Source organism: Cryphonectria parasitica, assembly GCF_011745365.1.
Source record: "Cryphonectria parasitica EP155 unplaced genomic scaffold M406scaffold_4, whole genome shotgun sequence".
NCBI lineage: Eukaryota > Fungi > Ascomycota > Sordariomycetes > Diaporthales > Cryphonectriaceae > Cryphonectria > Cryphonectria parasitica.
The window spans coordinates 1,288,552-1,314,114 of record NW_024468912.1 but is presented as its reverse complement, the minus strand read 5'-3'; the positions used below and the strand labels follow the sequence as shown (position 1 = coordinate 1,314,114).

General features: G+C 52.7%; 9 protein-coding genes across 9 annotated transcripts; 3 read left to right on the top strand and 6 right to left on the bottom strand.

Annotated features, from left to right (window-relative positions):
- Positions 1-1,138: 1,138 nt before the first annotated feature.
- M406DRAFT_255789 (subtilisin-like protein) lies at positions 1,139-3,096 on the top strand (the record flags this gene model as incomplete). Its single annotated transcript, XM_040917057.1, has 3 exons — positions 1,139-1,639; positions 1,707-1,984; positions 2,067-3,096. 3 exons carry the CDS (start codon positions 1,139-1,141, stop codon positions 3,094-3,096), a joined length of 1,809 nt encoding a protein of 602 aa, XP_040776569.1.
- A 1,107-nt stretch (positions 3,097-4,203) lies between these two features.
- On the bottom strand, positions 4,204-5,193 carry M406DRAFT_329495 (uncharacterized protein; the record flags this gene model as incomplete). Its single annotated transcript, XM_040920435.1, has 2 exons — positions 4,204-4,831; positions 4,901-5,193. The coding sequence occupies 2 exons, from the start codon at positions 5,191-5,193 to the stop codon at positions 4,204-4,206; spliced, it is 921 nt and encodes a 306-aa protein (XP_040776568.1).
- Positions 5,194-7,073: 1,880 nt separating this feature from the next.
- M406DRAFT_32441 (uncharacterized protein) lies at positions 7,074-7,304 on the bottom strand (the record flags this gene model as incomplete). Its single annotated transcript, XM_040919869.1, has 1 exon — positions 7,074-7,304. A coding segment is annotated over one exon (231 nt), but the record flags the coding sequence as incomplete, so codon positions are not given.
- Positions 7,305-12,517: 5,213 nt separating this feature from the next.
- Positions 12,518-13,444, top strand: M406DRAFT_329493 (uncharacterized protein; the record flags this gene model as incomplete). Its single annotated transcript, XM_040920434.1, has 1 exon — positions 12,518-13,444. The coding sequence occupies one exon, from the start codon at positions 12,518-12,520 to the stop codon at positions 13,442-13,444; it is 927 nt and encodes a 308-aa protein (XP_040776566.1).
- A 619-nt stretch (positions 13,445-14,063) lies between these two features.
- M406DRAFT_68027 (uncharacterized protein) lies at positions 14,064-16,688 on the bottom strand (the record flags this gene model as incomplete). The annotated part of the gene is made up of 1 exon (XM_040925125.1): positions 14,064-16,688. One exon carries the CDS (start codon positions 16,686-16,688, stop codon positions 14,064-14,066), a length of 2,625 nt encoding a protein of 874 aa, XP_040776565.1.
- Positions 16,689-17,973: 1,285 nt separating this feature from the next.
- M406DRAFT_68026 (uncharacterized protein) lies at positions 17,974-18,561 on the bottom strand (the record flags this gene model as incomplete). Its single annotated transcript, XM_040925124.1, has 1 exon — positions 17,974-18,561. The coding sequence occupies one exon, from the start codon at positions 18,559-18,561 to the stop codon at positions 17,974-17,976; it is 588 nt and encodes a 195-aa protein (XP_040776564.1).
- Positions 18,562-19,411: 850 nt separating this feature from the next.
- On the bottom strand, positions 19,412-20,326 carry M406DRAFT_38499 (uncharacterized protein; the record flags this gene model as incomplete). The annotated part of the gene is made up of 2 exons (XM_040924061.1): positions 19,412-19,669; positions 19,769-20,326. The coding sequence occupies 2 exons, from the start codon at positions 20,324-20,326 to the stop codon at positions 19,412-19,414; spliced, it is 816 nt and encodes a 271-aa protein (XP_040776563.1).
- A 1,157-nt stretch (positions 20,327-21,483) lies between these two features.
- Positions 21,484-23,036, bottom strand: M406DRAFT_36947 (uncharacterized protein; the record flags this gene model as incomplete). Its single annotated transcript, XM_040924014.1, has 4 exons — positions 21,484-21,988; positions 22,043-22,122; positions 22,193-22,785; positions 22,880-23,036. The coding sequence occupies 4 exons, from the start codon at positions 23,034-23,036 to the stop codon at positions 21,484-21,486; spliced, it is 1,335 nt and encodes a 444-aa protein (XP_040776562.1).
- Positions 23,037-23,964: 928 nt separating this feature from the next.
- Positions 23,965-25,428, top strand: M406DRAFT_68023 (uncharacterized protein; the record flags this gene model as incomplete). The annotated part of the gene is made up of 2 exons (XM_040925123.1): positions 23,965-25,041; positions 25,129-25,428. 2 exons carry the CDS (start codon positions 23,965-23,967, stop codon positions 25,426-25,428), a joined length of 1,377 nt encoding a protein of 458 aa, XP_040776561.1.
- Between the last annotated feature and the right edge of the window lie 135 nt (positions 25,429-25,563).

The window sequence follows — 25,563 nt, the reverse complement described above, 5'->3', positions numbered from 1 at the left end:
GACGGAATGACGATGTCTCAATAAAGCGACCTCGTTCTGCAGCATGTTCCGCCTGCTGTAACCAAAGAAAGTGGATCCTCCAATTCAGGCAAGCACAGCGAACCAGGCTCCAGTCCTCGAAAATGGCGAGGAGAAGATCAGAGAAAGGTGATGGGGCCCAGTGGTGAGCAACCTCGCCCAGCAAAGACCGTCTTCTGCTTTCTGTCTTTTTCCAAAAGGTAAATTGATACTTTAGATGGGCCCTGGCGGGCGAACGGACACTTCTGGATGCCGAGACGCCTCACCCACGATCTACACAGTATTTGCTACTTATTAAGAAGCTGAGAGCTCGTCGAACCTCTTAACCCCACCGCTGTCACAGATTCAGAGCGGGCTTGGCTCTTCCCCAGTGGCCTTCCCGAACAGAACGTCTCTTTGCTCAGGTGAGCACACGTCACGCGTCATGCAGCCGGCTAATTGTTGCCGCAGCGAACAAAAGTGCCGTTGCGACCTTCCCATGCACGCAAAGATTCGCAATCGTGGATGGGCGGTTCAGCTGCTGCATTGGGCAGCTGCTTTGGTCGCCCAACCATCCCCCCTGCTCAGGCGCGATGATACGGCAGCATGAGTACAGGGGCAGAGGGGGCGCTGCTTTGTTGCCAGTGCGCCCCCTTGTCCATAGCGATAATTGCGTGCTGGCAGTTCTTGTGCAGGCGGACAAACGGACTAACGTCTCCGCTATCGTCCATTCGTTTGTTTCTTGACCGTTGATTGGCCGATGGGCCGAATTTCCATGCAGCCTTCGATGGCACGATCAGAATATGCTTAATCTCGCACCATGGACGTACTGTAATATGTAGTCATCATCTTCCCCTTGTAGGGAATGCCCGCCTGGGCCATAGTATGGAAACTCCCGGTCAGGGACGCATAATAGCCTCGACGCTATGCTCCTTGGAGATAGCAACCGGATTTCGCATGATTGCAACTTGACTGGCATGGGGTATTGGTTCCACGGCTCCATCGTGGAAGAATGCAGCAGGTATAAAGCAATGACGCCTCCAAGGAACCCTCTTTTTTTTCTTCCCCTTCTGCCATCCCGCTTTCTGTCCAGAAGGTCGGGTCATACAGCGTCCCCTTTTTGCCCCAAAAAATCACCACCATGGGTCTCGTCCAGAGAGCCGCGGTGCTGCTGGCACTCACCAGCACCGCCCTCTCCTTCCCAACCCTCAGTCATGTGTGGTCCACCAGCGGCAGCAGCCAGGATGTCTACACCAAGGCCGTCGTCGAGTCCCTCTCCTCGCCCCCTCGGGGTTGGGTGCAGGACGAGACTCGTGCCGTTGACAAGGACGCCGCGACCATTCGCCTCCGTATGCACCTCGTCCACCAGGACATGGATAAGTTCTACGAGACGGCCATGAACATCGCCACGCCTGGCCACTCCATGTATGGTGCCCATATGAGCCAGAAGGCCATCGATGGTATCATCGCGCCCAAGGACGAGTCTGGCAGCATGGTTATGCAGTGGCTCGAGAGCGAGGGCCTGGTGGGTTCTGCCAAGTTCTCAAACCGTGGGGACTCCGTCATCGTTGAGGCGAGCGTCGCACAGATCGAGAGACTGCTTGATGCCGAGTACAGCGCTTTCTGTAAGTGTGGCTTTCTTGTCCCGCGGCTGTTGATCAGCCCGAGAAAGTCCAGTTGCTAACATACGTTTTAAAGACAATGCTGAGTCTGGCGAGACCGTTCTCCGCACTCTGGAGTTCAGCCTTCCCACCGTTCTCAAGGGACACGTCGACATGGTGCAGCCCACAACCTTCTTCGGCTTCCGCAGCTACAAGTCCACCATTTCTGGCGTCCGCCCCTTCGACAAGTCTTCTGTGTCCAGTGAAGATATTGACGCAGTCACGGGCTGCGCCTCGTACGTTGACCCAACTTGCCTGGCCAACCTGTACGACTTCTCTGATGCCGATACGTACACTACCGGTCTGTTCGGTATTGCTGGTTTCCTGTAAGTATCTGGATGGTCTAGTATAGTATTCGTCTTTTGATGAGAAGAAACAAAATCAGCTGACGACAAATCTCCTTGTTAGCGAGCAATATGCTATTGCCTCGGATCTCAAGACCTTCCTGGCTGATTACGCCGTCGAGGGCAACACTGGCGAATCCTTCACCTGTGTCGTGGTGAACGACGGCGAGTGTCCCACGGCCGCCTCTGAGGCCGGTGACGAGGCCAACCTCGACATCCAGTACGCCCGCGCCATCACTGAGGACATCCCGCTCAACTTCTACTCCACTGGCGGCCTGGGCGAGTGGGTCGGCTCTGGTACCAACACCAACGAGCCCTACGTCGAGTTCCTCGACTACCTCCTCGATCTGGACGACTCGGACCTCCCCAACACCCTCTCCATCTCGTACGGTGACGACGAGTCCACTGTCCCTGACGACTACGCCACCACGGCCTGTGATCTCTTCTCCCAACTCGGCGCCCGTGGCGTCTCCATTCTCGTCGCGTCCGGCGATTCGGGTGTCGGTGCCACCGGCACCTGCGTTTCGGACGGCGTCAAGGAGTTCGCCGTCAGCTTCCCCGCCTCCTGCCCGTGGGTGACCACCGTCGGCGGCACCACCGGCCAGAGTCCCGAGTCCGCCTGGACCGACTCCGGCGGTGGCTTCTCCTCGCTCTTTGGCCAGCCCAGCTACCAGGCCGCCGCTGTTGACGCCTGGCTGACCGACGACACCACCCACGACTCCGTGACCGCCTACTTCAACGCCAGCGGCCGTGCGTACCCCGACGTTTCGGCCCAGGCCACTGACTTTGTCATCGTCGTTGACGGCAGGAGCGAACTGGTCGACGGCACCAGCTGCGCCACTCCCACTTTCGCCAGCGTCATCCAGCTGGTGAACAGCGACCGTATTGCCAACGGAAAGGCTGGCCTGGGCTTCCTGAACCCCTGGCTGTACACCAATGCAAGCAGCGCCCTGACCGATATCACGAGCGGCTCCAACTCAGGATGCCCTGGTATCAGCGGTGCCGGCTTCGATGCGGTCAGTGGATGGGATCCAGTGACTGGACTGGGCACGCCTGTCTTCACTTCTCTGTTGGCTGTGAGCAGTGACACGTGAGGAGCCAAGTGAATTTGGCAAAGTCATCGTGAAAAAAGAGATGCTGACCGACTCTGCACATATACCTACGTTTCATTTGTGATCAGCACTGTTGTTTACTTCCCACTGTACATAGGAAAATCCTACTTGTATTTGCGTGTGACCATGCATACGTAACTCTTCGATAACACTTGAGCATTTACTGATGCGTGACGATGTTGTTATCACGGGTGTTCAATGGCAATACTGATTTCGACAGTTGCTACCTCGTGCCGAACATGAGAGTCCAGATGGGTAGTGGAAGAAAAGAAAAGAAACTGGAGGTAAATCATTGAGATGTTGCGTGTGAATTTCGAAGAAACAGCTCGGAGGCGCATGTTCATTGTCATATCCTGATATTCAAGACGCGGCATTCAGGGAAGCCTCGTGGGCCGAGCCAGCGATTTGGCCTGGATCATTCCCAACAGCCATCTAAAAGATGCCGAAGGCGGCCCGTCATATAGCTTCCGAAGCCATCACGTGCGTTTGCGTAGTCGCAGTCTGTGTAAGCCGTGCTTATCGGCCCTTTGGCAGAGTCCACAAATCGTCGGTGGAGCTACCAGTCTCGGTGGAGACAGCCTGCTTCCACAGCGTGTGTCTTAGTAGTCAACACAGTCCCGGCCCTAGATCAAGGTCTCGACAGCCAGCGTAAATGCTAGCCGAGAAGAAATCCGAAATCCAGAGTTCCGTAGCTCGGTGCTTCAAAAGACAGCACGCCAAGCGTGGAGGGGAATGCCTCTCTTGTAGCTGTCGGAGAGAAGGCATGATGAGAGACGAGACGGGTAGACCGAGTGTATCATCTCCTATAGGACGGGATTCGTCCAGACAGGGGCCATCAGCTATCAGAGCTTCTCGCCTCGGCCTTTGAATCCAAGTCTTGGCGAGGTGGCGCGCCCCATCGCGGCACCATTGACAGCCTCCCCTTTGAAAGGCGTCACAAGAGGCTATTTGACTCTCCCGGAATTGCGGTAGGTCAGCTCTTTTATTAGTGGTGACCCAACAAACTCCTTTTCGCTGGCACCACTATAATGAAGACGGGGAAAAGCACCGTCCGTCTAGGTGGCAGCTTAGGTGGGTGACCCGTCTCTCTTATCGTACAGCTCCTCCAGCCAGCGATTGGTTCATACCCAGAGCCTGCGAGGTGGGCTTGCGCGAGGCCGCCAGCTGCGTGTCGTAGTGTCTGCGGTCAATTTCCTTGAACGTGATTCCACACGGGGCCAGGTCGTCCTTGACCTTGATGAGCGCGTCACGAGCGGCCTGCATCTTGTCGGGTGTGTGGTCGTCCAGGACATACGAGACGACGGTGAGCATCCACTTGCCAGGACTGACCATCTCTAGTGAATCAAAGGCCGGGAGAGTGGTGGATGGGGCGTTCTTGCCGCCATCAGCCATGGCAGGCACTCTGTAGCAGCGAACCAGGTGAAACTCAACGGGATTGTCCCGGTGGTAGATGTCGTGGCTCTCTTCAATGTGTTCACCCTTGTAGATGAAGTCGTTTTCAGTCAGTATCAGGGGAAGGTTGAGCTGGTCATAAAGCTCGATCTTTTTGCGCTGCATAATGAGAGATTGGCCGCCCGCGACACTAGCAGGGTCAGGAATCTCGCTCCAGAACAGCGCGCCAGGGTTGACGCTGAAATAGTTGTCAGGTATCGGCTCGGATTTGCCAAAGTGACGGTCCTTGTGAACCAAATGGCGCGTGGTCATGGTGTACGACTGCCTGCAGGGCCCAGGTTAGCTTTGCTCGCGTGTCTCGATACAAGCTGCCATCATAAATGTGCGGACCAACCTTTTCAGGATCTCGCTCAGCTCCTTCCATGCAGGGTCTATGTGGCCTGATGGCATGAGGGGAGGGATATCAGTATTTGGAAGGCCAAGAGAGAAGATATCGGGCTCTGGTGGGACGCCGTAGATGTGGTTTCTCTTTGTAATGGGCTTGGGCTGGTTGGGATTCGCGCCAGCAAAGTGCAGGACGCGGTAGATGCGCTGGCGAGAGTCATCCCAAGTATAGCCGCTGAGAATGGACACCAACGCATCATGGTCGGCATCATTGATGAACGCGGTCATGAACAGCTCATACATCTTGAAGAATGTTGTGCCGCCGTGAGCCTGAGGTTTCGTCACAAAAGGAGGACGACGTGTCGGAGAGAAATAATCAATGGGGACTGCAGAACGTCAAGCCGTCTTTGCCGGGTGTGGAGACAAGGAATCTCCAAGGAATGCCGTGCAAGGCCCCAAAAGGTCGAGGTCGAGGTTGGTTGGCGTGTGGATGAGGAGACAGGCCTCTTAACTTGGGTCTGCAGTATGTAGGACACGAAGGAAGGCGAGCTCAGCAAACGGCAAGCTGAAGTAATATCAATGCTTATATAAGCAAGCTGAGTTCACCAGCGCCTGCAGACGCTACATTGCTAGAGGCAGGGGGTCTCCCTGCTAGCCCCAAACCAACATCAACTTCAAGTTCACGTTCAAAGAAGCATACTTACTGGTACTTACCTACTCAGGTACTCACCAATGTACTATGTAAGTACCAACCAGCCTCGGGCGCTCTGCTCGACCTGCAAACATGTTGCCTGGCAAGAAAGATCTTCATAAGATTGGCCCATTCTGCTCAGAGGGCTGATTCCCTTGGTCAACTCCACCAAAATCCATCAGTGGGGTTCAACTCTTTTTACGCCTCTCGTAAATCTTATTAGAGCGCTCGATATTCAGCTTTCCTATTCGTACAAAAACTACGTGTGATCCTTCGTGTAAGGTCCATTGACCAATACCCAAAAGAAAATGGAACAAGTTCTTTCGAGTAGTCACAACAATTGCTCATGCGCTGTTCATGATGACGGTGCGGGCAAAGGGACTTGCATTTGTATATCAAGATTAAGACCACCCGGCCGGTCAGAGAAGACTGCCGTTGGAGTTGACAGAGAATAGAATTATTTTCAGGAAGGCAGATTCACAATACCAACAATATTGACTCGAACTGCTGCCAGACCTCGACGTCTAATCCATGGTGCCCGTTCTATCTATGACTGACCAGACCAAATCAAAACATTCTTTATTGTTCATCAAAACTGAACTCAAACTCAGCATCTTGCACACCGAGGATTTTATTCTGCCTCGAACACAGCCTCGTTGTGTATCTGCGATATTCGTCACATGTCCTCCTCTCCGCCATGTTTATGTTATCATCTTTGGTGAGCGTGAAGGAGAGACCTCGTCACAGATCCAAAGAGTCGAATGTCGACTGTCCAGTCTTGTGTGGGTCCCCCAAACCATGGTAATACAGTAGTATGTAGACATATGCTGCACGTTCTTTGGCTAGAGTTAGTCACATAACATTAGGTAAAGCTTGTGAGTTGCTAATGTACCTTGAGTGTCAGAGTTGGATTTCGAGAGTTCACGGCCTCTCGGTAAGCATGATGGCCTAGTGACTAAGCCAAATTCCTACCACAATGCACGCTCTGCTACCAGTTGTTGTGAAGCTATGCTGTCTGTAGTATGTAGACAACTCAGGAAAGAGGAATGTAGTCGTCATCGGGCTGTGTGGGTGTTGTGTGGCCGCTGCCTCCGCCACGACCTGAAGTGCCTCTGGCGCCTTGAGAGCCTCTGGTGGCTCTGGGCCCTCTCCTTCCTCTAGCTCCTCGTGCACTTCTGGTACCTCTGGAACCCCTGAGTCCTCGAGTACCTCTCCCTCCTCTCGTTCCCCTTGTGCATCTCGAACCCCTCGTGCCTCTAGTACCTCGGGCACCTCCGGCGCCTCTGGTGCCACCGTGTTCACCTCTCTTCGTTGCGCCGCCATCAACCATGATCGTACTTTGGACCTCGTCAGAGGTACTCGTTGACACAGGCGACGCGAGTTTCAAAGTAATTCCCTCGCTCGCCTCGCTCCCTTTGTGCGCCGTGACCATGTTCTCGTTCTCGACTTCATCCAGACCCTCGCCAGAGCAACGTGTTCCCGCGCATGTTTTCACGAACTCGCACATTGGCGACCGTAGCTTGTGCTCGCGCATCGGATCGTCATTGGGGTCCCATGTGTCGAGGAAGATCTTGCAGCAGGGGCAGACGACGTTGTCGGGAAGGTTCGGCGGAGAGGGATGGAAGAAAAACCCGGCGCGGGCGAAGGTCTCGGGGGTGGGCTTGTCTTGATTGGCTTCCCACTCGAGGGGCCAGTCGACGAAGGAGGCGAGGCGGTTGTGGTATTGCAAGTACTGCTCAAGATCGGCTTGCAGTGATGATTGCTCCATTTTGGCGGTGACGATGGCAAGAAGGGAGTCTCTTTGACGGTGGAGATGAGGAAAAGACAGTGTCCGAATTTGGAAAGAAAATAGAGAATAGGGATGGTAAGAGAAAGCCCTGATAGTTTTTGAAGCCAATGTTGTTGCCCCTTCAATTGTCCCTTCGAGCGTGCTTGGGAAACAAAGCGGTTGTCAGGTTTTTATCCGATATAAAGGCCCAGCTGGAATAGAATAAACAATACGATAAATGTCAGACAATAGTTAATTTCCAGTTATAGACATTTTTGATGTTGAAAAGTGAGGAAATAGCAATGTGAATCAATGACAGTCACATCCCAGCTGTAGAGACTCTTGGACGACTTCTTTGGTATCTATTTCAGCAGGACACATCTGAATGAGCCGTAAGCATCATTCTAGGGCATCCTGCCGCAGACTCTGGCCCAGAACCATGAGAAGAAGTGTTCGACACTTCGGCCAACTCAAGTTCTCTGCGGTGGTTAAAATAAGTTAGAAATTCGAGGGACAAGATTCATTCTAGTCTTACCATGAACATAAATCACTGGTAGAAGTTGCATTGCGGGTTTGCAAAGATGTGCAGAGATGAGATGGCATCGTTACAGAACGAGTTGGACCCACTGAAAGAAACTGAAAAACACACCTGGACAGAGAGGATAAAAGTTTAGCACATTGATGGAACTCCAAAGCAAGAACAGAAATGTTCTGCACCCATTTCAGGTGTCAGCCGCAAAGTTAGATAAGCGACCTCTTATGCTCACATCAGTACACATGATGCCATCATTTCGTGCCTGCGCTGTCCCAAGCAGGCCGACCAAGAAGAGGAATGAGACCGTAGAAACTTGCATTTCGCAAGACTGGAGCGGAACTGGATTTCAGAGAGTGCGACTTGGATTCTTGCATGACTTTTATTTGGGTATGAAAAAAGACAAAAGCGAAAAAAACCGCTAAATGTTGTCGGCACGGGTTGAGCTACCCTAATTTATAGAGAGATACCCTTTAAGTAATTACTTAGTTGTGACCCCTATCATCATGGACTGCGCCTCCGACATAAGGCAAAGGATGTCCCTATAGGCTGGGATATTCACCATATTTCCTTATAGCAAGTCTGTGAGTGTATGTACTCACATTGGATTTACGGCCAAAAGGGGTTTGTCTTCGCATGGTGACCAAGATCTCGGGGACGAGTAGATAGCGGGATGATCAACATTTCGAGCGCTTCTTCACTGTGAGCAAGAATCAAATGCTCTGTGGAATCTTAGGGGACGTCAGTCATCTCCCATGGCACACACATAAGTCAAAGCACCCCCTTCCCGATCACCCTGGTCAACCACACCGTATATATATATATTTCATATAGATTTACTCATCCTATTCACCCACCACGATGCAATCCTCCTCATCAATAGGTAATTCAAGGCCGCTCTCTTCATCTAGACTATCCTCATCTCGATTGACTGCGTTTAGAGCCCTCTGTATATCCTCAATCCCTGCAAACTTCGAATTCGGGCTTACATCGACCTTTCTTCTTTTACTAGGCTTCAGCGCCTCAATCTGCTTCCTCAACATCTGATTTTCCTCCAATGCCCTTGCAAACTCGAGGTCTCTCTCGTCATAAGCCTTTTTTATCTTCCTGAATAGCATACGGCGGCCTGAGTCTGTTGAAAGATGCTGCCGAGTTTCCTGTAGCTGGTGATATAGCTGTTTAGCCTTGTGAGGCGTTGAAAAAACCACAGGCTGGCTTGACGAGGCTTTTGGGGGAAGCTTAGGTACTGTTGATGGTGTTGAGGCTGAATTGACTGGCTCTGAATGCTTGGTTGACTGTTCTCGAGGAGAAGAGGGCTCAAGAGCGCTTTGGAGGGTCTCAGGGGCCATAGACCAGTTGCTTTCCATCCAGATCTGATATTCTGGCTTGAAAGACCTTCCAGACGAGCTAGACGATAGTGCTTGAGGAATAAACGCTTGCCTGCGATAGTTGAATCCCCCCATTGGCTCATATTGCTGACTTCCTTTCTGTATGCTTGTTTAAGGGATGAAAAGATCCCTAGATCGAGGGGTTGAAGTACGTGAGAAGTATGAGGAGGCAAGTAGATCAACAGGATGTTGTTTTGATAGCATTGCCACATAAACTCGTCAGTTTTATGGCTGTTGTGGCCATTCAGGACTAATAGTCTGGTCTCTGAGGGATCCGCTGGTAGGCTGCCTGGGATGAAGATCTTTTCTAGCTATTCAAGTACCATTTTATCATTAGTCCATCCGTTTGGTGTAGCAGTGAACTGCCAGCTCTTAAAAGGCTTCAAATCAACAGGAAACCACTGCTGCTGTACAGTTTGCCCTTTGAAAATCACCAGAGGAAGGAGGTGAGCTCCCGTAGCTGAGATACACTCGAGGAAAGAGGTCCAGGCTTTTGATCCAGGCTCTTTTCTTTGGATTGAACGTGAAGAGGAGCCTCCAAGAACTAATCCATTCTCTCCTTGGCCCTCCATAAGCCCAGCTTTATCCATATTCCATCGATTAGCTGGCTTGATGGCTTGGATGCGAGGAAGATTGAAAAGATAGAACCAAGGCCGTATTACCTCTGTTGTAGCTCCATTAGTTCGTTCAGAAGCCATCCGGCGAGTCCTTCTGACCTGTATCTCTGGATTCCTCTTCAAAAAACCCTGGATCCATCTCTTTCCAAGAGGTTCAGTATCTCCTTTGATGAGGAGGATCTTCCGTGCGAAAAATCTCAACTCTGAATGGCTTGGTGGAAGCCCTAGGCTTTCCTGAACCAGGATCCATTCAGCTAGTTTTCTTTCTTGGATAGAAGAGAGCCTTTGAAAAGATTCAGCACCTATCTGATGAGACTGAACGCCTGTTAAACGGTTTTGAAGTGTTATATAAGGGATACCCCATTCGATCGAGGCCTTGCGAAGAGAACAGCCTGTCTTGATAGCCTCGAGGGCGGCAACGATTTCAGATTTCGTAAACTGCTTCATTGGACTGTATTTACTCTATGCTGAAAGTTTGAAGTGAATTGGAAGAGGATTGATGAAGAAAATTAAAAATATATCGAGGGGTTGAAAAGGCGGTGTGGTTGACCAGGTTGATCGGAAGGGGGTGCTTTGACTTATTGGCTCCAATTGGTATCTTGTTGCTTAACGCTGAGAATACACTTTACAGCAGAGAAGGGAGGGGGAAATGGTAATTGCTGGATATGGTGAGGAAATATGAAAGGAAGAGGCTCATAATATTAAACGATAATATGCATTAGCTAGTTTAGATGAGTCTAGAGGATGCACGCATAGAAGTTGGCCGAAGAATGATGATATTTATCGAAGTCGTCTATCAGCATACGCGGCAATTGCGGCGTGCCTAGTAAATATCAATCTGCTTTTCTGAAATAAAACTCGGTGCTTAGGTAGTAACGATATTTGTCCCGTTCAATGTCATGGCCAAGTGGTCGTTGGGCTAAGTGTGCTGTGACCATTCTCTCGACAAGATGAAAGCCCCCCAAAGGAATGTTCATGGTGTGCTGACTAACCTTGCTGGCCTCGTGTAATTGGTCGAGGAGCCGCAGAGATGCGAGTGTGACCTCAGATAGCTGATCCTGGACCCCGTCACTGGCCTAGCGGAAGTGACGGTTCAAGCTGATTCATGATCCTTGGCATAGTTACTTCAGAATATCCAGGTTGTCCCGTTCTGTCAACGGCGAGCCTCATAATGAAGTGACTGGCAATGACATCCTTAACAATGTTGGTCAGATCTTCTCTGTTGCTGAAGGAAGAACGCGATGCTGTTACAGATTACTATTGTTGTTGCAGTTGGGTTTCGCATTGCCTTGCGTTTACAGCCAACAGAGAGGTTGGGGGCGGAGGAGTGTGCATCTTGCAAAAAAAAAGTACGAGCCATACAGGGATCAATTGTTACTGCCCAGTGTGTACCCTACCATAGTCCATGGAGTAAGAACCACTCGGATATAGGCGCTGCCGGCCTCTGGGCTGATTGCTGCAGCGAGGTGCTTGGTTCAAGAAGAGACCTGATCGCTTGACCGCAGGCCCCTGTTTGTGGGGGCTGTTAACGCCCGTGACCCCTGTCAGTTGTACCTGGGCACTATGCGCTAGTATTGCAGGGCCAGGAATAGCACACACAGCGGCCGCGAACTGCTCTGGGCAGTAACATTTCCCGCGGTTTGCCTCGTTCTGGTTGGCCATCTCTCGGCCATGGGCCGGGGGCTCAGCCTGTGTGAACCTGCTGTCAGATACCGCTCCAGCCTCCCACCCAGTGTCCTAGTTGTCCTAGTGGCACGCTACTCGCGGGTCACGCTGAGGCCTGCACCACCGATCGATCAATCGACTGCTCTCGCTTTTGCCAAGGTTGTCTCTCGGATCGTTCATCGTTTGTGCTCTCCAGTTTCAATCTTTCATTCACATGTCCTGATCCATCATTACCAGTCCTAGGCCTGTTCTCCGAGCGCGCCCCCCGAACTCATCCTGGGCTGTAAATAACGGTTATCGCTTTCCATCCTTCCCGACACTAACTACCGACTTTTTCTAATTCATTACCCTAATCGCCTCATGAGCCTTGCACAGGAGTAGGCATGAGCGGCCTCTTCTTTCCCGTGTGAAGGTCACGTCCAGCCATCGTCGCCTCTTTGTCTCTCCTGCCTCTCTGCTCACGATTGCCGACAACCGTCGTTTGCCAGGCGAAAGCGGATATTCAAGTGATTGCCACGATTCGTTCCAGTCCTGGACTCCAACGAACGACGACGTCTGTCGGCCTTTGGCCATCAAGCCGGCTGGTGAGCAGTCCGGGCCGGCACCCACCACGAATTATGTCCACGCCCAGCGCGCCTCATCATCTTGCAACAGCGCCATCGAGAGAAGAAGAAACACAGGGCAGAGTACGTGGCTTGGCCCTTCTACTTGTCATCCCTGAGCTAGATGGCTGGAGTTTCAGCTGACGAGGATTGTTCTTGTCTCTTAATAGTTCCACTACACCATTGCCATTGTCTCATCGCACCGCCAGCACCTCGAAACCTACCGATCGCCAGCGCCATCGCTGCCGCACCCTGAACTGGGCCACTAGCGAGCGTCGATACGCCCTGGGCGGCAAGCCATATTTGGTCACCATCCGACAATTCGTACCCTTTCCGTCGTCGACGTTGTCGCAGATTCCCGACCATGGCCAACTCGACTGGTATGTCGTCGGCAGCCAAAGTTGGTATTGCCATCGCAGCTGCTTTTGGTATCGTGCTTCTCTTCTCCCTCGGTCTGTACCTTTGGTGGCGGCAGCGAGAAAAGAAGGAGATGGCCAAGGGAATGATCAACTTTGTGGACGGAGACATCGTTACTCTTGTCGACCGAGGCCGATTTGAGAAGCCATCCAAGCCGAATTACGCATACGACCCCTACTACGAGAGCGGAAGTTCCAGCCAGTCCTTTCAACCTGCCCCGCAATACTACCAAGCTCCGTCAAACTACACACTGCCACCAGTTGAGGGACAAAATGCACATTATGCAGCCGGTCCCGCTTCCGCTTCTACGAACTACACGGTGCCGCTAGCTGAAGGTCACAATGGCTATTATGCCCCCGGCCCCGCCCCTTCCGCTCCCAGCGTTTCTCCACACGCGTCGTCCCAAGACATGCCCTCTCCATCCGAATCGAACCGAGTCGTTCCTCCACCACCTGCGACAGTCGCCGACTCCAATGCCTGGGCCAATACTGGACGGCATCCGTGGTCTCCGCCAGACTACGAGGTCCATTTTCCGGTCTCTGCATCCAGCCTGCAGCCAGACTACGACTTCAGCTCACATGCGCAGCAGAGGGAGCCTATGATGACTGGGAACAGGAATAGCACTTATGCTATCGCAGGTTTACCTGCAATTCTCCCCGAACCGAAGCCGAACCCGCAGGCCGAATTGCCCGCCAGAGAAGGCCATCATGGCTGGGGCCACGAGCAAGAGTTGCCGGCGCCGCAGCAGGCACCGTTAAAAAGGCAGCCACCACCTCAAGGAGCCGAGATCGAAGAACAAAAATTCTTGTTGGCAGATATCATACCTCTACGACAGAAAAAATCACGGCCTGATATGCCAGGACCAGCTGGGTGAGATTGGGCGGATAAATCGGGGGTTCAAGTGCACAAAAGGGCAAATGTGCAAGCATGCATCATTTCCACGCTGCCTTCAAGGTTGGCCGTCACGGGCGCCTAGACAACAGGCGCCACGTGTCGCATTGGCTACAGACCGAAATTGAGCGACGAGAGAAATCCGAAACGTCCCAGCGGGTATCAATGGACTGTGGGTTACCTGCAGAACAAGGCATGTACGCAGGGCTCACTTCGCGGTTATGAAGTGAAGCTTGCGCACAGTACGGCGACATTTGCCTCCCTTGGACAAGACGACGCAGGGCCAGATTCCCAAGTCATGAACACGACTGACTGGATATGTGTCTCGCGATCAGAGTCGGCGCCTGTCCTGGATGATGCTGGCTGATGCCTCCATCCTGGAGACGACACGTCGTGAAGACGTAATGCCAGGGAAACGAATAGAGGTTGCACCGGTGATGGTTATATCTCCTCGGGAGGAAAGACAAAGCACAGACAGTCGATATTACTTGTCAATCACATTATTATTCCAAGTTCGGAGTGTAACACGCCTCGATTTCTCCAGAGAAATTCCACAATCATGACGCAAATCGTTGCTGAACATCTGGTGATACAGAAATTCCTCATACATCCACACCCGCCTGTCTTTTCTTAATGGTTTTGGTCATCCAAGCTGACAGCTGCCATCTCTTCTTGGGTAGAACATCAGATGAATCCAACGCCAGCGCCGTCTTCTTGAAATCTGGAAACCTCCTTGCTATACTCTCTTGGATCTTGGGCAGCAATACATCGTAGTGGTCTACTGAGGCCCCGTACATGACACTTTGTCGCTTGTCGATACACAAGACCAACGAGGCAAAGCCGTCGAGACCCTCGTAGTCAAAGCTATCGATCCGATCAACCCAGGCTAGATCCGAGGACGAAGTGGGCATTGCACGTCTCAGAGTGCAAATGGTGTTGAAGAGTCGATACGGGTCTTCCATGAGGAGAGATGACTGGTTTGAGTGACTATTTGTCGTTGTAGGACAGGCGCGCAGACCATCCTTGCCGCAGAGGTACAGCACGTCCTCGAGCAGATCGTCATCGACTGCATGTTTGAGCAGGACGACGGTTTGGAGTCGCTGGCTCTTCCAACACGCTATCTCTGCAGCGGTGGACCCGGGTGTCACAGGTGTGGGCACATCTCGCTGGATGAAGTCGATCAAGCCGAGGTACTTGAATGAGGTCCTGACGCGGTCAAGCCAGACGGAGCAAGGTTTGATGTACGTCAGGATGGGGAGATTTGGCACCGAGAGTAATGAAGGTGTTGGTACGGACACTGCTGCCGCACTTGTCGTTGTCAACTTGCGGATCAAAGCCTCCTGCAAGATGGTTCTCGCCTGGAGACCAACGTTGTGCTCCTCAGCCGCGGCCAACTTTTCCTGTGCTGTGGCTAGGTCCTGTTCGAGACTCGTCCTATTCCTAGCCGACAGCCGCGAACGAGGAGCCATACTGGTGCCTTTCCTGGACTCTGCGAGCTCGTTCGAAAGCCGTGCTCCTCCATCCTCAGTCTTTGAAGCACCTGTCAGGACGGATGAGACCCTAGCTTGGCCTCGACTGGAAGGGCGAGTGATACACCCATCTGACGTGCCGATCAATTTGGTGCTGGAGACATGTCCTATGCTTGGCGTCGGCGTTACGGCATACACGCCTCGGATTGAATTCCCACTGCATGGACGCGGTGAAAATGTCGAGCCAGGACTGGTGATTGGGCTGTCTATATCGTCGTTGCTCGTTCCTTGACCCTCCATAGCAGGAGAACTTGAACGCAGCGAGGCCGACGCATTATCATGAATGCTCGACTTCATCATCCCCTGGCTCTCGACATCTTCTCTCTGCGCGCCTTCCAGTGTGATGACCTCGTCATCCAACGTCACTCTCGGCACAGTCGATCTCTCGTCACCAAGGGTCGGCTGCAATTTCATCTTGGGTACCACCTGCTCGAGTTCCTCGACGCGCCCCATCAAATACCACTTGTCCTCTCTCAGCGTGGCATTCTCCCCGTTGAGGTTTGCCATCTCGGCGCCAAAGTTCTCGATCAAGTTCTCCCGCTCCGCGTCACTAAAGCGGAGCTCGCGATTCAGATCCGCGATAGTCACCTCATGGCGGAAGATGGTCGCCTCCTGCGAGTCGATGGTCTCGGCGTGGCAGGCGATGGTGTTCTCATGAATCGCGATAGTCTTCTCATGTGCTGCATTGAGCGCGAGGAGGGCCGCGTTGGCTGCCTGCAGCTTGGCCACCTGTGCCTGCATGTTGATGAGCGACAGCAGACTGGGTTCATATTCGTGGGAAAACTGTCGTGTTTTGTCGGTGCTGGTCCTGTTCTCGTCGGGTGGCTCATGCACTTCAGTACTGTACTTGTCCTTTGGACTCCGGGCAGCTGTGTTGTCGTTCCCATCGTCACCCGAGGTCCTAATCATCCTTCTCGCTTTCACAGGAGTCGAGTTCAGTGGCCATGACTGGCTCTCCGTGCTCATTCGCCCCAGGTCCACAGAACCAGTCGTGCCCAAGTCCACGCTTGTGTTATTGGGGCCCAGCAGATTCGTACTCTGTACAGCGTTGACACCTGCGTCTTGAACACCTAACGTCGTGGTACGCAAACTCGGGCGGACATGATGCTCCCCAGACACGGCGTCAGATGTATCAGCCAGCTGATAACTCTGCTCCGTGTTCTCGGACATTGGCGAGCAGACCTGGGCCACTTCAGGGTCGTCAAGAAAGGGGATGCGGATGCTCGCAGGTCTGACCGCCAGAGACGGTACAGAAGTTGCTGTCGTCTTCTCGCCATAACCACCATGATGACTCGTCTGGGCATTGTGAGACCGCTGGAGAAGCGGTGTCCTGCCATCACCGATGCTGTCTAGCGATGGGTTCCGTGTCGTTGGTAGCCGCTCATTTCTGGCTAGCAGGTTCTCACTACCGCCGCCAGCATGCTGCTCCTTGGAGCTCATGCTGGACTTGCGAGCGTGTGAGAGGCCGTTGCGCAGGTTGCTGATGCTCTGCAAGCCGTGTATGCCAAACCTGGAGGTCGTGCCGCGCTTGGTGCCTGCACGCTTCCTGGCTGATGCCGAACCCGGGGAAGGCGAAGGTGGCTCGATGGGGATAGGCGTGGTGGTATTGGTGGCCGTGGAGCCATGTGTTGCTGGGTGTGACGGGGTTGTGGGTGAGGGCCTCCGGATAGGCCTCCAGCCTATGTCAGGGTCGGACATTGTGATGAGATACTCCTCGACGTGGTGTCGCTGACAATACCCGTCTCTCAGTCCTGATGGCGGTATTAGGAAGAGTATATGGTGTTCGTGTTTGGAGACAAGGAATAGCTAAGATTTGTGAAGACCTTTTGGGTTGGGTCCTGCACAGACGGGTGATCATGCCCAGGATTCATGGCGAGCCCTGCGAGGGCACCTTTGGTGTTGTGGGCGAATCTTTTTCGTGAAGGACAGGAAATGATGAAAAGGAGGTAGCGGCGGGAACTTCAATGCTTGTTTCCCACCACGTTCTTCAGGGTTTTTGGTCAAGATGACGCGATCCGCGACGCGCTGTTGAATGATTCTTTCTCATCAGAGTCACATTCCAGCGAGGCAGTCGGGCCGCACGTTCGATAAGAAGGAAAACCCCTGAGACATATTTGCGTAAGGTAATTCATGCGCGACGGAGGGTCTTACATGTGACTGGAATCTTTCTGAACGCGTGTAGACTTGATTGCTGGATATCTAATGATTGATCATTGCTAAGACTGGCTGTTGGCTGGGGCGGTTCATGTTGGTGGTTAGTCATCCAGGGCCAACAATCACATCGGAAAGTGTGGGCTGTAGCAGGAATTGAGGGTGACATTTAAGTTATTCAATTGTTTAAAATATTATTTACATCGTAATGCCTTGCTTGTGGCAATTCTTTCATGATGTTGTGTAGATGGCCAGCTGAGGGCTTGGAAACGGCCCAGGGCAATTCCACGAGCACTCAATCCACCGCCCGTGACCAAACCTTCTTCTTCTCATTTCCCCACAAACAAAGCCTCCCTTAGGATTCTGCTTCTATCATATCACTTTGGAATGAGGCTTGTACGCATGTGCATCTGAAGTGGCCTATGATTCTGCACTGACCCTCTCCCTCTTGGGAAGAATCGAGTCACTTTTTCGTGCAGGCTCCAAGAGCGCACTTATCGAGAAGTCTCCCAGCGTACTAATATTTTATTTGTGTTTGTTGACTACTGAGGGTGAACAAGTAGCACAGCGAAAATCATCGAGCGAATAAGTACCATGTGACCTGGAATTCTCCCGTCTGTCAATACTTCCATGACCACGTTCTCCCAGCTCTCAGAGCAGACTACCTTATATGATGTAGAAAGCCACGTCCAAAATTCCAAACTGGGGCACATCAAGTCCACCGTGACGATTTCTCAGGTTGTGCGTCCACGCAAAGCCCAGCGGAACGTCTCGACTGTTTGTCCTGTCCTAGCTTTGCGTAGCTTCATATGCGCTCTCAGGGGTCGCCCAATTAATGACCACCCTTGCCAGCGGAGGCGGCAGTCTGGACATTCATGTCGACTGTGGTAGGGATCGGTTTGAGCTGTGGAGAGCGTGAGGGGATGTCGAACTCCGCTGGAACGGGGGTGGTCGGTACAGCAACCGTGGCAGACTGCGAGGCCTCCGTGGCACCGACCGTGACGGTGATGACTTCGGTCCATGAGGCAGTCGTGGTGGTGCTAGCACTGGGAGGTGCTTGTGGCGGCCACATCCCGTCATTGTTGGATGCCGAGGCGTACATCTGCTCCGTTGTTGAAACCGCGGGCAGCAGCAGGGAGGAGGTGGTGACAGCAGCAGCGGCAGCAGAAGCAGAAGCAGCAGTCGACGAGTTGGTCCAGCAGTTTCCCCAGCCGATCTGGCAGCCCATCTGGACGTTACAGAAGTCGGAGGTGTTGCCGCAGTAGCCCCGCTGGGAGCAGCACAGAGAAGGGCCGCAGGTGGCACCGTTGCTGTGGCAGGGCTGGAGGAGGCTGTCAAGGGGGAAGGCAGAGCATAGTGAGGTGAGCTGGAAGCCGAGGAGAGCCAGCAGGAGACCGAGGAGGGAAGTGAGGGAGAACATGTTGGCGATTCTGTGTTTTGTCTTTGCGTGTTTCTGCTTGGCTTGGTTGGAGTTTGAAGAGGAGGTGGACGATATTAAAGAAGCTCTCAGAGGTACATTGGGTGTGGCTTGAGAGAGGATGTTGTGAGTTGATCAGAGAGAGAAGAGGTGTCGAGCCAGCTGAGAGAACATAGAGTGCCCTTTTATATGGGCAGAGAGTGGGTATTCATTGATATCTTGTGACTATCGGAAAGGACTGACGGCCTCTCTCACAGTGAATCATACTACAGCCTTACTATCTATGATTGATGATTCCCCAATAAGAAACATCTCTGACCAAGTACATTGTGTGACTTGAATGGCTCACACAAGGAGGGAGGAAAAGAAGGTTGGGGTCCTGGTGCCCCATGCTGAAATATCAAATTCCTTCTCAATGTCTCTCACTTGTATGGTAATCATCACAGCTCAAGAGTCCTCATTCCATACATTTAAGCTATATGCTTGCCTCAGGCTCTGCTTTCGTCCAATGGTATTTTGTATCCATTACAGACACTGAGAATAATAATCATTGGAATAGGTGCAAGTGCTCCCTGAAGCGCAGGCGGTACAGCCTGTCCAGCCCTCGCCAGCACACTGCGCATACAGTGCGGCCGTGCAGGTCGAAGTCGCTGTTGCCGCGCCGCTGGTGCTGGTTGTGGATCCTACAGAAGTAGTTGATACGGTCGATGTAGCGAGTGTCGTGCTCGAGCTGGAAGCCACTGAGCTGGAGGCTGTTGTGCTGGAGACCGCGGACGATGATGAGCTGCTGCTCCCAGTCGATCCTGTAGTACATACATTTTGTGAGTCTTTCGTGCATGACGGATGGCGGCAGTCAGGAGCACCTCCACTTACCATCACCAGCAGGACCCGAAACACTGGTCGTAATACTTCCACTTTCTACATAGACACCTGAAAAGTACAGGTCCTCGTCCGTGTCCGGATAGCCGTCCCTCGGAAGCTCCAGCACGCCGAGATGCCAGTCCTCACCGTTGCTGCTGGCACTCGCACTGATAGGTGATACAAGCTCTACAAGATCATCACTTCCCGTTGAGTGCCAGAAGCCGACAGTACCCGACGTGAAGTCGATTTCCTGCAGCATTTGGAGTCAGAATAACAGTAGATACCTGCATAGAGCACTCAGCGTGCTAGGTGTAGAATAGTATAAGATCAAGGGGCCGTCAGGGCATACGTAGGCAATATTGTGCCACACATCTGCGGTAAAGTTGGTAGACCACTGCGTCACGCTGTTCACGTCCCAGCGCAGGTTCGTATCACTCGTGTTCGCCTCGCCCGAGATCCAACCGGCCTTCATCTCCGTGAAATGGCTCTCGAAGAAGCAGATCTGGTGCTCTCTGTAGATGCTTGGAAAGTTCGTACTGCTCGCCATCATGCTGAAGTGGTACCAGACCGTCCCGGCGTTGATGGCAGCCGACGTCTGCGGAATCAACTCGGTGCGGCGCATCGTCTGGCCCTCCCAGTACGAGGTGTTGTCGAGCGTGAACTTGGCGCCCTGGACCGAGGAGGTGTCGGCTGGATTCTTGTAGTCTGGCGAGAGGTTGATGTACTCTGTCACGTCGCCTGTGCCGTGGATATAGTATTGATAGGGCCCGACTTCGTCAGACCATGACCACTCGTCCAGATCGGTGGATGAGTTGAGGTCGTTGAAGCGGCCATCCCAGAGAACAGTGCCTGCGTTGGCAGCGACTATGAGGGCAGCCAATGAGGCTGCTACGCTGAGGAACTTCATTGTGAAGGTTGGCAGTGCCAATAAGATCAAGCGAAGGGAATAATTAGAAAAACTAGCGAGAGAAGGAGACGTATTTCAGATGACCTGAGTTGATGAACATGAGAATCATTATAGACAGTGCATTCAATGTTGCTCGCCGAACCATGTACCCATTATATCACCAGCTGGCAAGACCGACATACAAATCACTTTCCGGAAACGTGAACCTGCTTCCGCCTTGGCAAAATACTTAAATTGAAGGTCGAGTCGTCTGCTAACTTCCACCACTAGCCTGGCTTGCGGCTGTCACCTCAGGGGTCTTCTGGAGCGAACATATGGTTGCATTTTCGGTGCACGCGGGCTTTCCAAAAGTAGGGGACTACGCAAGGTGGTACACTACCTCTGATAGAGCCCAGGTGGAGAGAGAGTTCCGCTGGGAGGAGTCAAGCAGAAGCAGTTTGGGCGTGTGGCATTGAACTCGGAGAGAGTTCCGAGATTTCCTTTTCGGATAATACTTGTGCGTATGCAGGGGTTGTGAGATGTTACTGATCAACAAAGCCTCCCAGAAGCAAATTTGGGCGGGACTTCAAGAGGAAAGGGCTCCTTCATTTGGACCTCTCACCATTTACATGCTTTTTATTTGCCCTTAATAGTAAGACTTATGTCCTAGGCTTACCAGAGGTTCACAGAGCCAGAGTAGCTGGGGGGGAATGTAATTATTGTGTCGAAGCCACAGAGCAAGTATCACTGTGCTATTTTGCGCTAATCATATGACGAATACAAGCAATATCAGATCAACATCTGGTTTATTTCAGCAGTGCGTCATATTGTGTTCGAACACGTGAGGCTCGGACTACGTTTTAACTCTCAGAAGGCAGCTGCATAAGTCATTATGACACAGTTGCAACATTTCGCTTATTTGTGAGTTCAACCAGTTCGATGAGATCTGACTGCATTCTGTTCAACAAGCCGTTGACTATCCCACCCCCCCCCCCCCTCCCAGAACAAAGAAACCAACCCCCCCCCCTTCAAAACAAACGATTGATGGAAATTTACAGGTATATCCAAATCGTGGGCTCCTGAATTATTTCGTCATAAGCCTTGCCACTGACGTGTACTACAAAAGTATGAGTGGCAGATTGGCCCTTGTTGTAGTTGCAGATGGAAGGTCTTGCAAATCAGCTGCGAGACTTCAGACACGAGAAGAGCTCCCACTTTGAGCCTTCATCACCATCAATCATGGGGATATCTGCTGCGTCGAAGGGAATTTTCTCCCCATCAAGCTCTCTGAGTGTCGCAAACAGCCTCCTCAAGCCGAGGACAAACCAAGACCCATTCCCACCATAGTTGAGCCGAAAGTGCCCACGAGTCGAGGAGGAGAAGGCCTGGCTAGGCTCCAAGAAAACGCCTCTATCCATTAGATGCTCGAGGAATGCGGTCTCGCACGCGGTGTCATCGCCGTCAAAGTATGACAGCCAGTGAGATAGGTCCACAAAGATAAAGACACCAGCATCGGGTGGTATGTAATCGATGCCTTGTGCTGCGAGGACTCGTCCGAGATAGTCTCTTCGGTCTTGCAAGAGCTTGTGAAACTTGGGTAGGAAAGTTTCTGAGACGTATCCGGTATCCGATAATAACTTGGCTGCAACAATCCCGCCGAAGGCCGACACCCAAGTAAACATACTGGTAATTCTTTGTCAGTATTGTGTGTCAATATTCATAGGTTCGCTGACATACCTGCACGTTCGCATGGTCTGATATAGCTGCTTGTTGTACGTCGCCATGAAACCCACGCGACAACCCCCTAATCCGAAATCCTACAAAGCAATTCGTCAGCATGATTAAAGTCGACTTGGGGGGGTGGGGTTTTGATGCGTAGTCACTCACCTTGGCCATCCCATACAACACATGAACGTTTTCCACCATATCCGCCAAGTCCAAGCTCAAGACGCTCGTAAAATCCCTGCCTCCACTGAGCGCATACACCTCATCCACCACCAGGTGGACTCGCTCCTCCCTACACCACCTCACGATCCACCGCAGCATACCTGGCGAGTAACAACAGGCCAACGGGTTGTCCGGGTTCGCGATCAAGACTGCGGCAACAGTCCTACCCAGGGCCTTTTGCTCGTTCACCGCCTTGCTTAGGCGGTTTGTCAGTTCCGGCGGTGGTCGCCTGGGTCGGATGTGCTGTCGGAAGCGTGCTTTGGTGATGTCATCACATGACACGGCGACAAAGTGTACCCCATTGCGTGTCGTCAGGTCGTGTTGGAACATACCGTAACTCGGTGTGGGTACGAGAACGACAGTGCCTGCGTCAACGAGGTTGAAGAAGAGGGTATCGAGCAAGGCGGTGACGCCATTGGCTGCGAGGATATTGCTCGATTGTAAAGGGACGTGAGGGTGAAAGAAATGGTTTAGGAACGTGGCTGCTGCTTCAGGTAGCTCGGGAGAAGACTGTGTGTCATTGTATCTCAGGTCTAATTATTTCGCCCCGGTGTCAGTTGGATTGTACTCGCTTGGTTGGGGTTCTGCATCGACTCGAATGGTCTAGGAAAGGCCGTCGCAACCCACACTTCCTCCTATCCTCGGTCGTCTCTTTGTTTCTGAGCCATTTTTCTAGGTCATCGAGCATCAATTCATTGATTGCTGAGCCAAGGTCGACAATGCCGTCGGGATTGGTCTTCTCATCGTAGGCGTTCTTGGCGAGGCGCCGACTGAGATCGATCATGGGATCGGGCTTTACATTCTGCTGGCCCCGCTGGGAAGGCGGAAGAGCAGTCATGTTTTTAACTGTGAGATGGTAAGGTAGCTGGCTGTCTTGTCCTCTACGAGAGGTGGCATGTGTTACGAGGGGAGTAGATGATCACAATGAGGAGACAGTCGTGATGATGAGGGTTCAATGAGACGTCGTCCAACTTATCCACGTCGCCACATGACTAAGCTCCTGTTCTTTCTCTCAATTAGGAAGGTCATGTACTATGTACAATCGCCAATCGCTCCATCCCGCTCTGCTCAACACGTACGTCGTACCTTGCGGCCTAAGTACTTTTGCCACGGAATGAAAGTTCCCCCCCCCCCCCTCCCCCGAGGCTGCAGTGGTCTGTACCCGCGTTGAAGTACAGAAAGCATGAATAGGTTATGACTACATTTGCCTCCAATGATCCTATGTTCAACTTGAAGTCTCTAATCACATCTCTGAAAAAAGAAGCCAAGCTCGTCGCCAACGAGGTTGGTTACATTCGAGTGGACAGGTTAAGCTCCCCCTGGCGCCCCCCGTACTGACGTTTTGGTTCTGTTGAGAAACGAAACGGTTGACACTATCCCCTCACCAGGTCTTCAAACTAGAAATTCAATGCTTAAGGGCTTCAAGCCAACACACACCTAACACTGTGCCATTTCCTTGCTCAACAGGTTCTTGGCCGAATTTCAGGCTATACGACCTTACCTTCGACGCTCTCTCTTTCTCTCTTTGTCCTGAAGAAAAGAAAAACTATGGCCACTTCCTCTTGTTGGTGACTTTTATTGATTGGCTTCACGCAATTCCTTGCCCCAAATGGTGCAGCGCAGCAGGCCAACAGCACCTCCAATTCTTGCTCACCCAATCCCACAACCACTCCTCAGACACAGCAGTGCAAGCCCATCCCAGGTGATGCAGCATGGCCATCCAAGTCGGACTGGGACTCGCTCAACACAACGGTGGACGGTCGTCTCATTACCACCGTTCCCCTCCCCTCCCAGCCGTGTGTCATGATCCAACCTATGATGAGACGGCTTGCGAGGCGCTGCGGGCAGTTTGGGGAGTGCCCAATCAGCAGATACCTTATCCTGCCGAGTTCTTGCAGCCATGGTTCCTCAATCAATCCTGTTCGCCCTTTACAGACCAGGCCCTGCCTTGTGAGCTCGGCAACTATGCAAGCTACTCGATCAACGTGACGGACGCCGCCAATGACATTGCTGCCGGCATCGCAGGAGGCTTCATCCAGGGAGGAGGCCACTCGCAGCTGTCGGGGCTGTACGGGATGGCAGCTGACCAGATCCTCGAGAATGACCTTGTCACGCCCGCGGGGGAGTTCCTGACAGCCACGCCGACCAATAACACAGGCTTGTACTGGGCCATTGCAGGCGGTGGTGGTGGAACCTATGCCGTTGTCACGAGCATGACAGTCCGCGCCTTTCCAGAGGCCCCAATTGTCTACGCATCCTTTTACTTCACCGTCGCGACCGTGGCTGGCGACGTCGACGCCTTCTGGGCTGCCGTGCTGACGTTCCACACCGCACTCGACCTGCTTACAGCCACAGGCTCGAAGAGTATGTACTTCCACGCCGACTATTCCATATCCAACAACACCCTGTACGTAGTCAGCCTGCTCGCCCCAAACGGCACGACCGAGGCCGGGTTGACATCCCTTCTCTCGCCCATGATGGAGACCCTCGCCGCGCAGAACAACGCTTTGACGCCCGACAACCTGGGCTACACCACCATCACCGCCGCCATATGGTATGACGAGTTCCAAAGCACCCTTGCGCCGGTACTCGTCAACGCCTCGATGGTGCCCGTTGTCGGTGCTAGGTTCCTCCCGCGCACTGCTACCTCGCCAGGCTACCTCGACGACAATGCCACCTCACAGGCGGCGGCCGTCACATCGGCGCTGCGCACCATGGCAGCGGATGGGAGCTTCATCATTGGATGCGCCGCCGTCAATGCCAACAAAAGAGTAACCTCGGGCAAGGCGGTATAGCCTGTGGCGCCCAACGCCGTCTTCTCCTCGTGGCGGACTATGCTGGCCTCGTGCTTTGGGTATACTGCTGGGAACTGGCAGACCATGGACGCCACGGAATGGGACATAGTCCTGGCGCTACAGACGCGCATCGAAAACGTCATACAGCCCGCACTGGCCGAAGCAATGCCCACGACGGGCGCGTACCTAAACGAGGCCAACTGGGACACACCCGACTGGCAAATCACGTTTTACGGGCCCAAGGCGCACTATGAGAGCTTGTTAGATATCAAGAACACCTACGATCCCGAGGGTCTATTTTATGGGCTGACGGCCGTGGGGAGCGATGCGTGGGAGAAAGATGAGGATGGGAGACTCTATCGTGTTGCGACGACGCCCTGAGTGTAAGTCGGAGTCACCCCCGAGGTCTGGATGTGTGCTTTGTACTTGTGTTTTTGAGAGAATTCTTAAAACTGGGTGCAAAAAGAAGATACTTGCTATTATTCATGTACAAATTTTATTTTCGAGCAAGCCAAT